The 11806-nt window shown below is 44.6% G+C and overlaps 1 protein-coding gene across 1 annotated transcript; it reads right to left on the reverse strand.

Annotated features, from left to right (window-relative positions):
* Positions 1–264: 264 nt before the first annotated feature.
* Positions 265–11650, reverse strand: LOC149434963 (uncharacterized). Its single transcript, XM_089663169.1, has 3 exons — positions 11486–11650; positions 5696–5837; positions 265–2869 (listed from the first exon to the last, which is right to left on the reverse strand). Exons 1-3 carry the CDS (start codon positions 11648–11650, stop codon positions 1875–1877), a joined length of 1302 nt encoding a protein of 433 aa, XP_089519295.1. The 3' UTR covers positions 265–1874.
* Positions 11651–11806: the final 156 nt, after the last annotated feature.

Consider the following 11806-nt stretch of genomic DNA (forward strand, 5'->3'; position numbering starts at 1 on the left):
CAGGAGGGGGGCACACTACAGCCCCCCTCTGCACTCTGTATGGTGGGCTGTATATGATATACTGCTGACCCCCGCACTCTGCGCCGTTATTGAAGGGTGTGAGGTGTCACCGAGGAGCAATGTTCTATATTGAAGTTTGCCGTCATTGCACCGACACACACAATAGTTTTTGTTCAATAAATGTTTTATTATAATTTTACATTTAACAAGATTGAAGCATAAAAATCAGGAAACAGTAAAGGAAGAAATCCGATTGGTCAGGAAGATCCCTTGTCTGGAATGTGGGGGCGGAGTCATTATTATTGGTGTACAATACAATACACAACGTGTTCCATTATTATAACAAAGTATTGTAGAAAAGATCCCAACATAGAAAATGGGGGAAAGGAGGAAATAAAGGCGGATATGAAGGGGAATCTGTGTACGGGGAACACCTTAACAATCACCACCATTTTATTCTCCAGGGCCTCTGATGTCACAGAATAGATGTTTGGGGGTTTATCTCATCTTCAGGACCAAAATCTGCATTTTCCCATGTGTGCAAAATCATGCAGAAACAGCTCTGGCAGTGAGAGGGTTAATGTGGGCTAGATGGGATCACTATGCTGGGATGACATTAGAGCTCCCCCTAGCTGCAGCCTGGTAATAACATTGCTGGGAGGTCTATTCATTTCTCTGCTCCATACTTCCCGTCTTTATAGAAACGTCTCCTGACATTTGGGGGTCTATTCATAGAATGTGTAGAACCATTCACCTGGTGAAAGTGCATGTCCATTCCTTAGCAGATCCGGAGAGGTAAGTGTGCATGGATGGGGTGTAGGTCAGTCCTTACCCTAGATGAAATCTCTCATACAGACACAATGGGACTCATGGGACTTTATAAAGAGGAACTCCAGAAAAACATCAATAAAGATCTTCCAATGTTTTCTTCCCAATCAGCGTAGAAATCATAAAACCCTCCCAGCAGGTGTACAAGGCCATGAAATCTCTCACAAAGTCCATCAATGGACAATTCCTGGACAACAATCACCGTGGGACAGAATTCTGAGCACAATGAGGAGGATCCAGCAGCGTCAACCATCTCCACGCGTTTCGTGGTGCAGCGCTCACTTCTTCAGGAGAAATGATTCCTGCTGATCAGAGTATACACCAATAATAAAACAAATGGCGGCAGGACCATCACTGGCTGGATGGAAAGTGGAGCAGGAAAGTGGCATCAGGTAAGTCTTCCCAGGAGTTCTGTGCTGGGCCAGCTCCCTTGTTTATGGCAGCCGGTGGACATGCTGGTGCTCGGGTCTATGACGCTTCCCACCTACCATGGTAAGCCAGCCCCCCTCTGTGTTCTCACTGGATGCCCCCGGGTCTGCCCCTCCCCCCATGTGTACGCAGATTGCACAGAACACATCGGAAGATTTGATTGATGTGATTTTCTGGCGTTCCTCTTTATAAAGTCACATGACCATTCTGTCTGTATGAGAGATTTTATCTCTTGTCCATTCCTTCTCTGTGAATGGGGCTAAAACACCGATGTCATTAGGAGATTTGCTGAGCCGGGGGAATGTTTTCCATCATTACAGAACATTTCACACTCCATTTATATTCTTCTCCTGATATCAATAGCCAACCCGGTCCCACACTTCATCCATGTCTTTGGTGACCTCTGATCTCCTTATGAACTGTTTCTTCCATGATGAAGATCAGCCATGGAGTATATCTGAGGTGTATATCAGGGTGTGCTTCTTCCCCACATGAGAGCTGGGATGTCAAGCAACATATAGAAGACATTTCCCGCACTCAAGGCACTAATATACCTCCAGGGTTGTGTGGGACCCCTGATGTACATGAAAACAGGACTTCAGTGACAAACAATTCCCTCACTTAGGACAGGAAAATTGTTTCTTCCCCATGTGAGATCTCTGATGAATGGAAAGATTGAAGTTCCTTGAAAAACATTTCCCACACTCAGAACAGGAATATGGCTTCTCGCCCGTGTGAGATCTCTGATGTCTAGAAAGATGGTACTTCTGTGAAAAAAATTTCCCACACTCAGGACAGGAATATGGTTTCTCCCCTGTGTGAGATCTCTGATGTTTAGAAAGAATGGACGTATGTGAAAAACATTTCCCGCACTCAGGACAGGCATACGGCTTCTCCCCCTTGTGAGATCTCTGATGTCTGTAAAGATGGGACTTCACTGAAAAACATTTTCCGCAATCAGGACAGGCATACGGCTTCTCCCCTGTGTGAGATCTCTGATGTTTGTAAAGATTAGACTTCTGTGTAAAACATTTTCCACACACATGACAGGAATAACTTATTTCCCCTGTGTGAAGCCTTTCATGTGTGACAAGATGTGATTTTAATCCAAAACATTTCCCACACTCAGGACAGGAATATGGCTTCTCCCCCGTGTGAGATCTCTGATGTGTGTAAAGATGTGACTTCTGTGAAAAGCATTTCTCGCACTCAGAACAGCAATATGGCTTCTCCCCTGTGTGACATCTTTTATGAACTTTAAGATTGTATTTATAATGGAAACATTTTCCGCACTCAGCACAGGAATACGGCTTCTCCCCCGTGTGAGATCTTCTATGCAAATTAAGATGAGATTTATAATAGAACCACTTCCCGCACTCAGTACAGGAGAAGCTCTTCCCTGTTGGAAGGCCGGCCTGGTCCCGCACAGTCTGAGGTTCCTCAGGATACGAGGAATCCGATGGTCCATGTACACTGGGTGGTGCCGGATGGACATTGGAGGGAGCCGGGTTTTCTCCTGGACTATACTGTGTGATGTCCTCATCTTCTACTTTCCAGTCTGGAGACAAAGTGAGACAATCCTCGGAGGTTTTCCTCATCTCCCGGCCATGGACTAAAATACAAAGACAAAGAGGATTACTACACAGGAGCTGATTGGTTCCCCCAAACCAGGACTCCGCCCACATCAGGCAGCTGAGGGGATTATAGGACGAGGGTCCCCACCCCCTCTATCACTCATCACCATCTTCCCAACACAAGAAGTACTGCACTTCCTTATTTACTCCATGATTTAGTCATGAAGAACAGCGGGGCTGAGCCCCACCAGAGGTCAGAGAGTGAGGATGGGGGGAGAACAACCAAGATGAAGACTGGACTGATCCTGAAGACCACCATCATTGGGGTATTGACTCCTCCCTCATTATCACTTTCTGTTTAAGGGTCCAAAGTTGGAGGATGTTATCACATTATTATCACCATGTAAAAGTCTGTGCTCCAATCACATCATCCGATATAAAATGTCCAGCTGGGAGGAAATGGGGGGAACAAAAGAGAATATATAGCAGAGGTATGCAATTTATAACAGAGTTGTGTTCAAAATAATATCCGTGTGTTGAAAAAAGTGAATAAAGCTGAAAATCCTTCTAATACTTTTATTTCCATCCACACAAATGCATTGGGAACACGACACATTCTATTCCAAATCACAACATGAAGAAAAATATATCAAATTTGTGTTGTTCCTCTAAAAAAATGGAAGAAAAGTGAATATTAGATGGTTCAAAAAAAATTGCAGTGTTTGTATTCTTCTTTACAAACTCAAACATTCACTATATAAACTGAGAAATGTTTGAAGATTTTGCTTTCCTTTGAATGACTTCATGAATATTTGGTTGTAGTCGCACTGTTTCTGAGAACTGCTGTACATCTGTGTTGCATGGAGTCACCCAACTTCTGGCCCCTGTGATCAGGTATTCCAGACCAGGATGATTGGACCACATTCCACAGTTCTTCTCTATTTCTTGGTTTGGCCTCAGAAACGGCATTTTTGATGTCACCCCACAAGTTTTCTATTGGATTAAGATCCGGGGATTGGGCTGGCCACTCCATAACGTCCATCTTGTTGGTCTGGAACCAAGATGTTGCACGTTTACTGGTGTGTTTGGGGTCGTTGTCTTGTTGGAACACCCATTTCAAGGGCATTTCCTCTTCAGCATAAGGCAGCATGACCTCTTCAAGTATTCTGATGTATTCAAACTGATCCATGATCCCGGGTATGCGATAAATAGGCCCAACACCGTAGTATGAGAAACATCCCCATATCATGATGCTTGCACCACCATGCTTCACTGTCTTCACAGTGTACTGTGGCTTGGATTCAGTGTTTGGGGGTCGTCTGACAAACTGTCTCCGCCCACTAGACCCAAAAAGAACAATCTTACTTTCATCAGTCCACAAAATGTTGCGCCATTTCTCTTTAGGCCGGTCAATGTGCTCTTTGGCAGATTGTAACCTCTTCAGCACACGTCTTTTTCCCAACAGTGGGACTTTGCGGGGACTTCTTGCAGATAGCTTGGCTTCACATCGGCGTCTTCTAATTGTAACAGTCCTCACAGGGAACGTCACACCTTCTTTCATCTTCCTGGGGCTGATTGTTGGCTGAGTCCGCCCCATTTTGGCTATTCTTCTATCCATTCCAATGGTAGTTTTTCATTTTCTTCCACGTCTTTCAGGTTTTGGTTGCCATTTTAAAGCATTTGCGATCATTTTAGCTGAGCAGCCGATCATTTTCTGTACTTCTTTATATGTTTTCCTCTCTCCAATCAACTTTTTAATCAAGGTATGCTGTTCTTCTGAACAATGTCTGGAACAACCCATTTTCCTCAGAATTTCAGAGAGAAATGCACTGTAACCAGCATGTCCAACATTTGCTGCCTTCCTTCCTTAAATAAGGGCAATAATTGCCACCTGTTTTTCAAAGAATGAATGACCTCACTAACAGAACTCCACACGGCTATTATATTGAACACGCCCCTTTCAATGAGTGATTCAATGACACAGAATCAGCAGCATGCATGTCATGACTGTCGGGTCTGTTGGATTTTTATGACTCCACTACACCTGCTAGGAAATTATTTGCCATGTAGAAATATCATTTCCACCAAAAACAGTGATTGATCCGGTTAGTGATGTCTGACTGCTAGTATTTTGAACACAACTGTAAATTATATAGTGCAGGGGTCAGGAGTATGTAATGTACAACATAGAGTATATAGTGCAGGGGTCAGGACTATGTAATGTACAACATAGAGTATATAGTGCAGGGGTCAGGAGTATGTAATGTACAACATAGAGTATATAGTGCAGGGGTCAGGAGTATGGAATGTGCAACATAGAGTATATAGTGCAGGGGTCAGGACTCATAATATTGGTACTCAGCAATCAGTAGAGCTTTTAATGTTTACTGTAGACAAGTTGCAGAGATCCCACACCGCTGCCTCCCATCTCCTGAGACTGCACTCAGTGACTTGGGTCTGAGACACTACAGACATATCCCTCCACCTGGCACAGCCAGCAGACCACAGAGCAAGGAACCCTGGGAGGATTGTTCTGTCAGAGATCTTACTAGACCCGGGAATGGGGAAGAAGACATTAGACACATACCACTGGTGCCTAGGTCTAGTAATGTTTACAGTGAAAATCAACATTTTGCTGCCAGCTGATCCCCAGAACCTCCATAAATCCAGTCTAGATACATAAATTGTGTCTGCAGCACAGAGAAGGAAGATTATCCGAGAGAAATCCAGGAATACAGGACGGGGAACACAGCTCAGGAAAGTGACCAGGGGATTACAGGCTGATATCACCCAGTCCCCGCCCTACTCTGGACCAATCAGTGAGCAGTATGGGTGGAGGAATGGATTTAGTGTTCATGACCCACCTGTGCTGATCTCTGTAGGAGTGTCCTCCTCTATAAATGTCCCCGTTATTCCATCCTCCACCATAGACTGCTGATCATCCCTCACATACGCCTCTTCTTCTTCTGCTTTCACCTCAAATTCTATATCGATTGGATCTCCACTCTAAATCAAGGAAATGAGAAATTTTACAAAAAATATATAAGCTTACATGAAAAATCCACATATTTTCTCCTCAAGTCCATGTTCTAGATTCCCCATCCCACCAACCTTGTAATAGTGAGGGATGGTGTGACCTCCCTGTGTGGAATGCCGGGAATACAGAGGACGGGGACATCTCTCTGGTGGGTTCCTGGTATTAGGTGGCTCCATCATCTCCTTGTGTCCTTCTGAAAACTCCTCCATCACTCCATACTCCTCATCCTCCTCTTTATACTCTTCTTTAACATCAATATTATCATCCCCGAGGATTCCACTCTGAAATATATAATAAAACATTCATTGTAACAAACATGCTGTGTATAAATCACAACTACCAATAATTGTCATCATCTACCTGATGATGGTGAGGAATGGTGTGACCTTCCTGTGTGGAATCCCGGGAATACAGAGGACGGGGACATCTCTCTGGTGGGTTCCTGTAGCTGGATGACTCCACCATGGTGTCCTGGTACAGATATTTGTGTTCTTTTAGAAGCTCTGACTCCTCCATCCCCCCATCCTCATCCTCCTCCTCTTTTATCTCTTCTTTAACCTCAACTTTAGGATCTCTCAGGTTTCCACTCTGAATATATAATAAAATGACATCAATGGTAACAATGCAGATAATGTACAGATCCTAATGATACTATCAGTGATTGTTCCTCATCTACCTGATGATGGTGAGGGATGGTGTGACCTTCCTGTGTGGAATCCCGGGAATACAGAGGACGGGGACATCTCTCTGGTGGGTTCCCATGACTGGATCCATCTGTAGGAAACACACACACTGACTGAATCCATTGTTTCTATGTGCTTATCAGATGATGGGGGATCTAGGTGGATCCTCCGTACTGCTCTCTCCTTTACAATAAAGTCTCCTCTTACCCGGTGATGTGAGGGGCGGCTGATTGTCCATCATGACGTCCTTGTAGAGATCCTTGTGTCCTTCTAAATACTCCCACTCCTCCATGGAGAAATAGACAGTGACACCCTGACACCTTATAGGAACCTGACACACACAATGATACAGTCACCATCCAGACACATCCCTTGTCTGTTACTGGAGAATGTCCCAGAATTCCCGGCACCGCTCACCTCTCCTGTCAGCAGCTCCATCATTTTCTTGGTGACTTCTAGAATCTTCTGCATGTTGTGTCTCTCAGGGTTTAGGGAGTCACATGGAGGCACTGTGATGGTCATATGATCACCTGACTTCAGAAGAGGAAATCTCTGTATTGAGGAACCAATAGGTATATCATGTTAGACTCCCAGAATCCTCCTCACCTCTCCGGTCAGGTTTGTGTTTATTAATAGAGATGAGAGTGATGTCATGTGACCTCCCAGAATCCTCCTCACCTCTCCGGTCAGGTCTGTGTTTTATTATTAGAGATAAGAGTGGTGTCATGTGACCTCCCAGAATCCTCCTCACCTCTCCAGTCAGGTCTGTGTGTTATTAATAGAGATGAGAGTGATGTCATGTGACCTCCCAGAATCCTCCTCACCTCTCCGGTCAGCAGGTAGATGATCTCCAGGGTGAGGTTTAGTATCTTCTCAGTCATGTGACTCCGGTCCTCCTCCATCCTCATTGGTGCCATCATGTGATCTATACAGGTCTCCTTGTAGACGGATAACTTTGGGAAATGAAAGTAAGAATGATTTGGATGGTATTGGTCACACAATAATAGGATGTGGATGTGAGGGGGGAATAGGAGGGTTGATGGACATTTAAGGACTACTCCCCCCATGGGAACACATTCAGTCTGGACTGTTTAGGGTTTACAAAATTTTCAAGGTCCCAGAACCCTCTTGTCCTGCCAGATTCCCTTTTCTCTGTTGGGTTTGTTTGGTCTCTGAACTGGTTTTGATGAGTATTAGATCTGCAGACAAGGAATGATAAATACGATCCTTCCTATGACTTGTTTGCTCTGAGGCAGTGCTGTGAGGTCAATGTCGGCTCATCATGAGGTCCAGGAAGGGGAACTTACTGACTATTGGCCGGAGTTGCTGGATAATCAGGACAATTGGCAGAACTCCGGCTGCAAGGCTCCAATCTCCAGCAGCCTGCTGACTGACAGGAGTGATGTCACTGTCACTCTCTGCAGTAAGAGAAGGGATTGGATTGGATAGCAGGAGGATGGTGCTGGTGGAGCAGAGAGCTGTGTGGGAGGAGTCTGTTCTCATCTCTTCTATGTGTGGGTAGGAGGAGGACAGCAGGGGGAAGGGTTTGATCTCTTAGTTGCCAAGTTTTCTGACATTTCCAGGACATTGTACAGTGGCAGTGGCTTTTTCTGGCTCTGAATTCCAGCACCGGGCACTGCCAGATTCTGTGGTATGGGAAGGTATTGGACTGTCCATCCATTAAGCATTAATGCTATGCATACAGACCTCCCCAAGGACCAAGTGTCCTTCTTTGTTCTATTTTGTGTCTTGCAATTCTTGACCAGTGAGATGGAGAGGTGAAGACTTCCTACACGTGCTGGCAGGAGATCTTTAAGGAGGTCAGAAAAGTAAGAGAAGGTGGGGTGGGAGGACCATCAGAGACCAAAAGTTCCTATGAGCCCTAAAGCCCCCTCTTACCTCAGAGCCTTGCAGCCTGAATACCCCTAAGAGGCCCCACAACCCTTCAGCCCCACTAACCTCTCAGAGTTGTTCAGCCCTATTACTTCCTAACAGACTCCCAAAGTTCTTCAGCTACTCCTCCTCCTCAGAGGTCCAAGAGTCCTTCAGATGCAGGAAACCCTCAGAGGATCCAGAGTTCTTTAGTCCCACTACCTCCTCAGAGACCCCTCAGCTCCTCTACTTCCCTCAGACCCCTCAGTATTTCCCTCCCTCTGACACCAATGATGGAGCATATTCTTCATGGCCGGCTGGGGAATGTTTCCTTCCTCCTGAGCAGCAATGTAAGGGGCTCTATGCTCCATACTCCTGACCCCGGCACTCCATCATTGTGTTGGCTGCATAGTGTAATGATTGCCCATTGGCTGCCTGTGTAGTGTCATCATTGCCCTTTGTAGGCCATGTATGGTCAGGATGGTCCTTGTCTTGTCTATTTATTGTCAGTGCTGTTTGTTTAGAGGACCATATTACTAGAATTTATCTCCACAATGAGGAGAATGTTCCGGCCCCGGAAGTGGGGGATGTTCTGCCCCTGAAGGGGTTCATCTGGGTTCCCACACTATATATGTGTGTATCATCATCTGCTGGAGATAAAAGACGTCACAGTGACTATGGAGGAAGAGGATGGACATGACTATGGAGGAAGAGGACGGACGTGACTATGGAGGAAGAGTACGGAAGTGACTATGGAGGAAGAGGACGGACTTGACTATGGAGATAGAGAACGGATGTTACTATGGAGGAAGAGGATGGACATGGAGGAAGAGGACAGACATGACTATGGAGGAAGAGGACGGACATGACTATAGAGGAAGAGGACGGACATGGGGGAAGAGGACGGACATGACTATGGAGGAAAAGGATGGACAGGACTATGGAGGAAGAGGACGGACATGACTATAGAGGAAGAGGACAGACATGACTAAGAAGGAAGAGGACGGACATGACTATGGAGGAAGAGGACGGACATGACGGGGGGTTACTGGGTGTAAATAGGAAATAACATCTTATTACCTCCTCTGCTGCCACTTCTGGTAACGTCTATTTTATACTTCAAAACCACCTGGAACTTCCTGCCTGACATCACTTCCTGTCTTTACCTGACATCACTTCCTGTCTGTCTTCCATAGAGAAGTCCTGTCTGGGAAGAAGTGAGATCACCACCTTCTGGAACTCAGAGGAACTGCAGCCCCGAGAAACATCTGTAAGGCTCTGTTCACAGCTTTGTAGTTTGCTTTTTGTTCTTTTTGCAGTGCTTTTTGCAGTTCATTTTGTGTTTTTTATGAGTTTTTTATGATATGTTTGTAAGGGTGAATGTCACCAGCACACCGAGGATCACCAATATGTTGCCAAAAGTTTTAATGAACGATCACATAGTTACTGCAAGGCAATGTATTGGAGTCTCGCAGGACCCCTTCATCAGGCATGTGACGGAGGAGTCCTGCGAGTCTCCGAAACATTGCCTTGCTGTAACTATGTGATCGTTCAGTAAAACTTTTGGCCCCGTATTGGTGATCCTCGGTGTGCTGGTGACATTCTCCCTCGCTGATTCTGTTTGGTTCCAGCCGACGGTCACTACTGCACCCACTTATACACACCGCCATTTTTAATGCATAAACGTGTGCGTTTGGATTGTACACTTGCACTTTGATATGTTTGTGATACCTTTGTGGCGCATTTCGCGTTTTTTTCAGTTTTCAAAGTGGAATTTTTTTTTTTTGCTGGGCAGAATAAAAATGCAAAAATGCACAACCATGCAATTCAAGAGATTCTCCATTGAACTCTATTGTAGCAAATATGCTGCATTTTGCTTTTTAAAAAGTCCCGGGCCCTTTCCAAAAACACAGCAGCTCCAAAAAGCCTAGATGTGAACATGGCCCATAGGAAACCATGTTAAGTGGACTGTTCTGCGTTTCTGAGAAAAGCAAAAAGCACTAAAAAACGCATTGGTGTGAATGGAGCCTGAATAATCATTCCTGTAAAATATCTGCCTTACACGGCTACCAGGGAAATTCATATATAACACAAGATAAGGAAGAACAAATCATTCTAGTTCTTATGGAACCAACACTTTAACAAAGATATTTTATTACATATAGAAAACAAATTAAAACAGATTCCCTCTGAAATAAATCTTTTTGGTGAAGAAAATGTAAAAATATTCTTTAAAGTATAAGAATATCTATCAATCCACTGATAATGAAGATGTTAGACATAAATGACAAGGATGTAATGGTCACAGAGGAATGGTGGTGGAGATCTCTCAAAGTAAGAACACTTCCTTGAATGGTTCTATAAATAAAGAATGAATCCTGGAGGGAATAAAGCTGTAAAGCAATAAATAATATATAAACTGGGCCATCCACTTCATCCATAAAGACATTGTGATTGAAGATCTTCTAGATCACATAGAAGGAGGACTCATCCATGATTTCATACATTTGTTTGGAAGGATAGAACAATCCTCAGAAGGGAACATGTAGGATGACAGGAAAGGCTCCTGACTGGTGAGATCCTCCAAACATAATGATGACATCCATGAACTGGAGCGAGCTCGTTGGGGTGATAAAGCCAATCTGGAAACACTGTGTAGACGTTCTCCAAGAACTCAGCACACTCCAGGTGTGGAGAAAGTCTCCAGGTGGGTTTAGCCTGTCATTTATCATAGATACAAACACACTGTAACCGGGATGGATCACTCTGCCATTTGCTTTCTTTTTTAGTCTGCTGGCATAGCTGTGTCCAAATTCGATAGATCTGTACCTATGATCCGCTGTGCTTTATTTCTCCTCCCGAGACCGACACTTCCCATCCTCCATCCTACAGCCATCATACTACACTGCAGTGTGGATGGGAAGAATACTCTCCATGGTGCAATGATAGAAACTGACCAGAATTCCTGGACACCATAACACCAATCATATGAATGTGGAACTCTTTGGTGTAATCCTCTTTGGACATACTGCAAAAAGTTCTGCAATGCCTTCTCTTCTCACCTTGGAACTCCTATCTGAAGATATCCACCTGTAAACTTGTACACAAAGGGCATTTACTCTGTCAAAGATCTGCTGAACAACACTTACATAAGAACGTTTCAGGATCCCAGCCTCACTTATTTTCAGGACCAGAAAGACTTCTACAAATTCCTCAGAATTAGACATATGCTACCTCACCTGCACTGGTGTGAGAACACTCAGCCCATGGGCCTCATAACACTCTTCAACAGCTCTACACCTTCCAGCTCCCATCTCTCTACCTTCTACCACCTACTCCAAAAACAAACTCATACAACCAAACTCCCAACGATGGGATTCTGG

This window comes from Staurois parvus, unplaced genomic scaffold (genome assembly GCF_062004578.1).
Source record: "Staurois parvus isolate SC_StPar_1 unplaced genomic scaffold, SC_StPar_1.0 ptg001636l, whole genome shotgun sequence".
NCBI lineage: Eukaryota > Metazoa > Chordata > Amphibia > Anura > Ranidae > Staurois > Staurois parvus.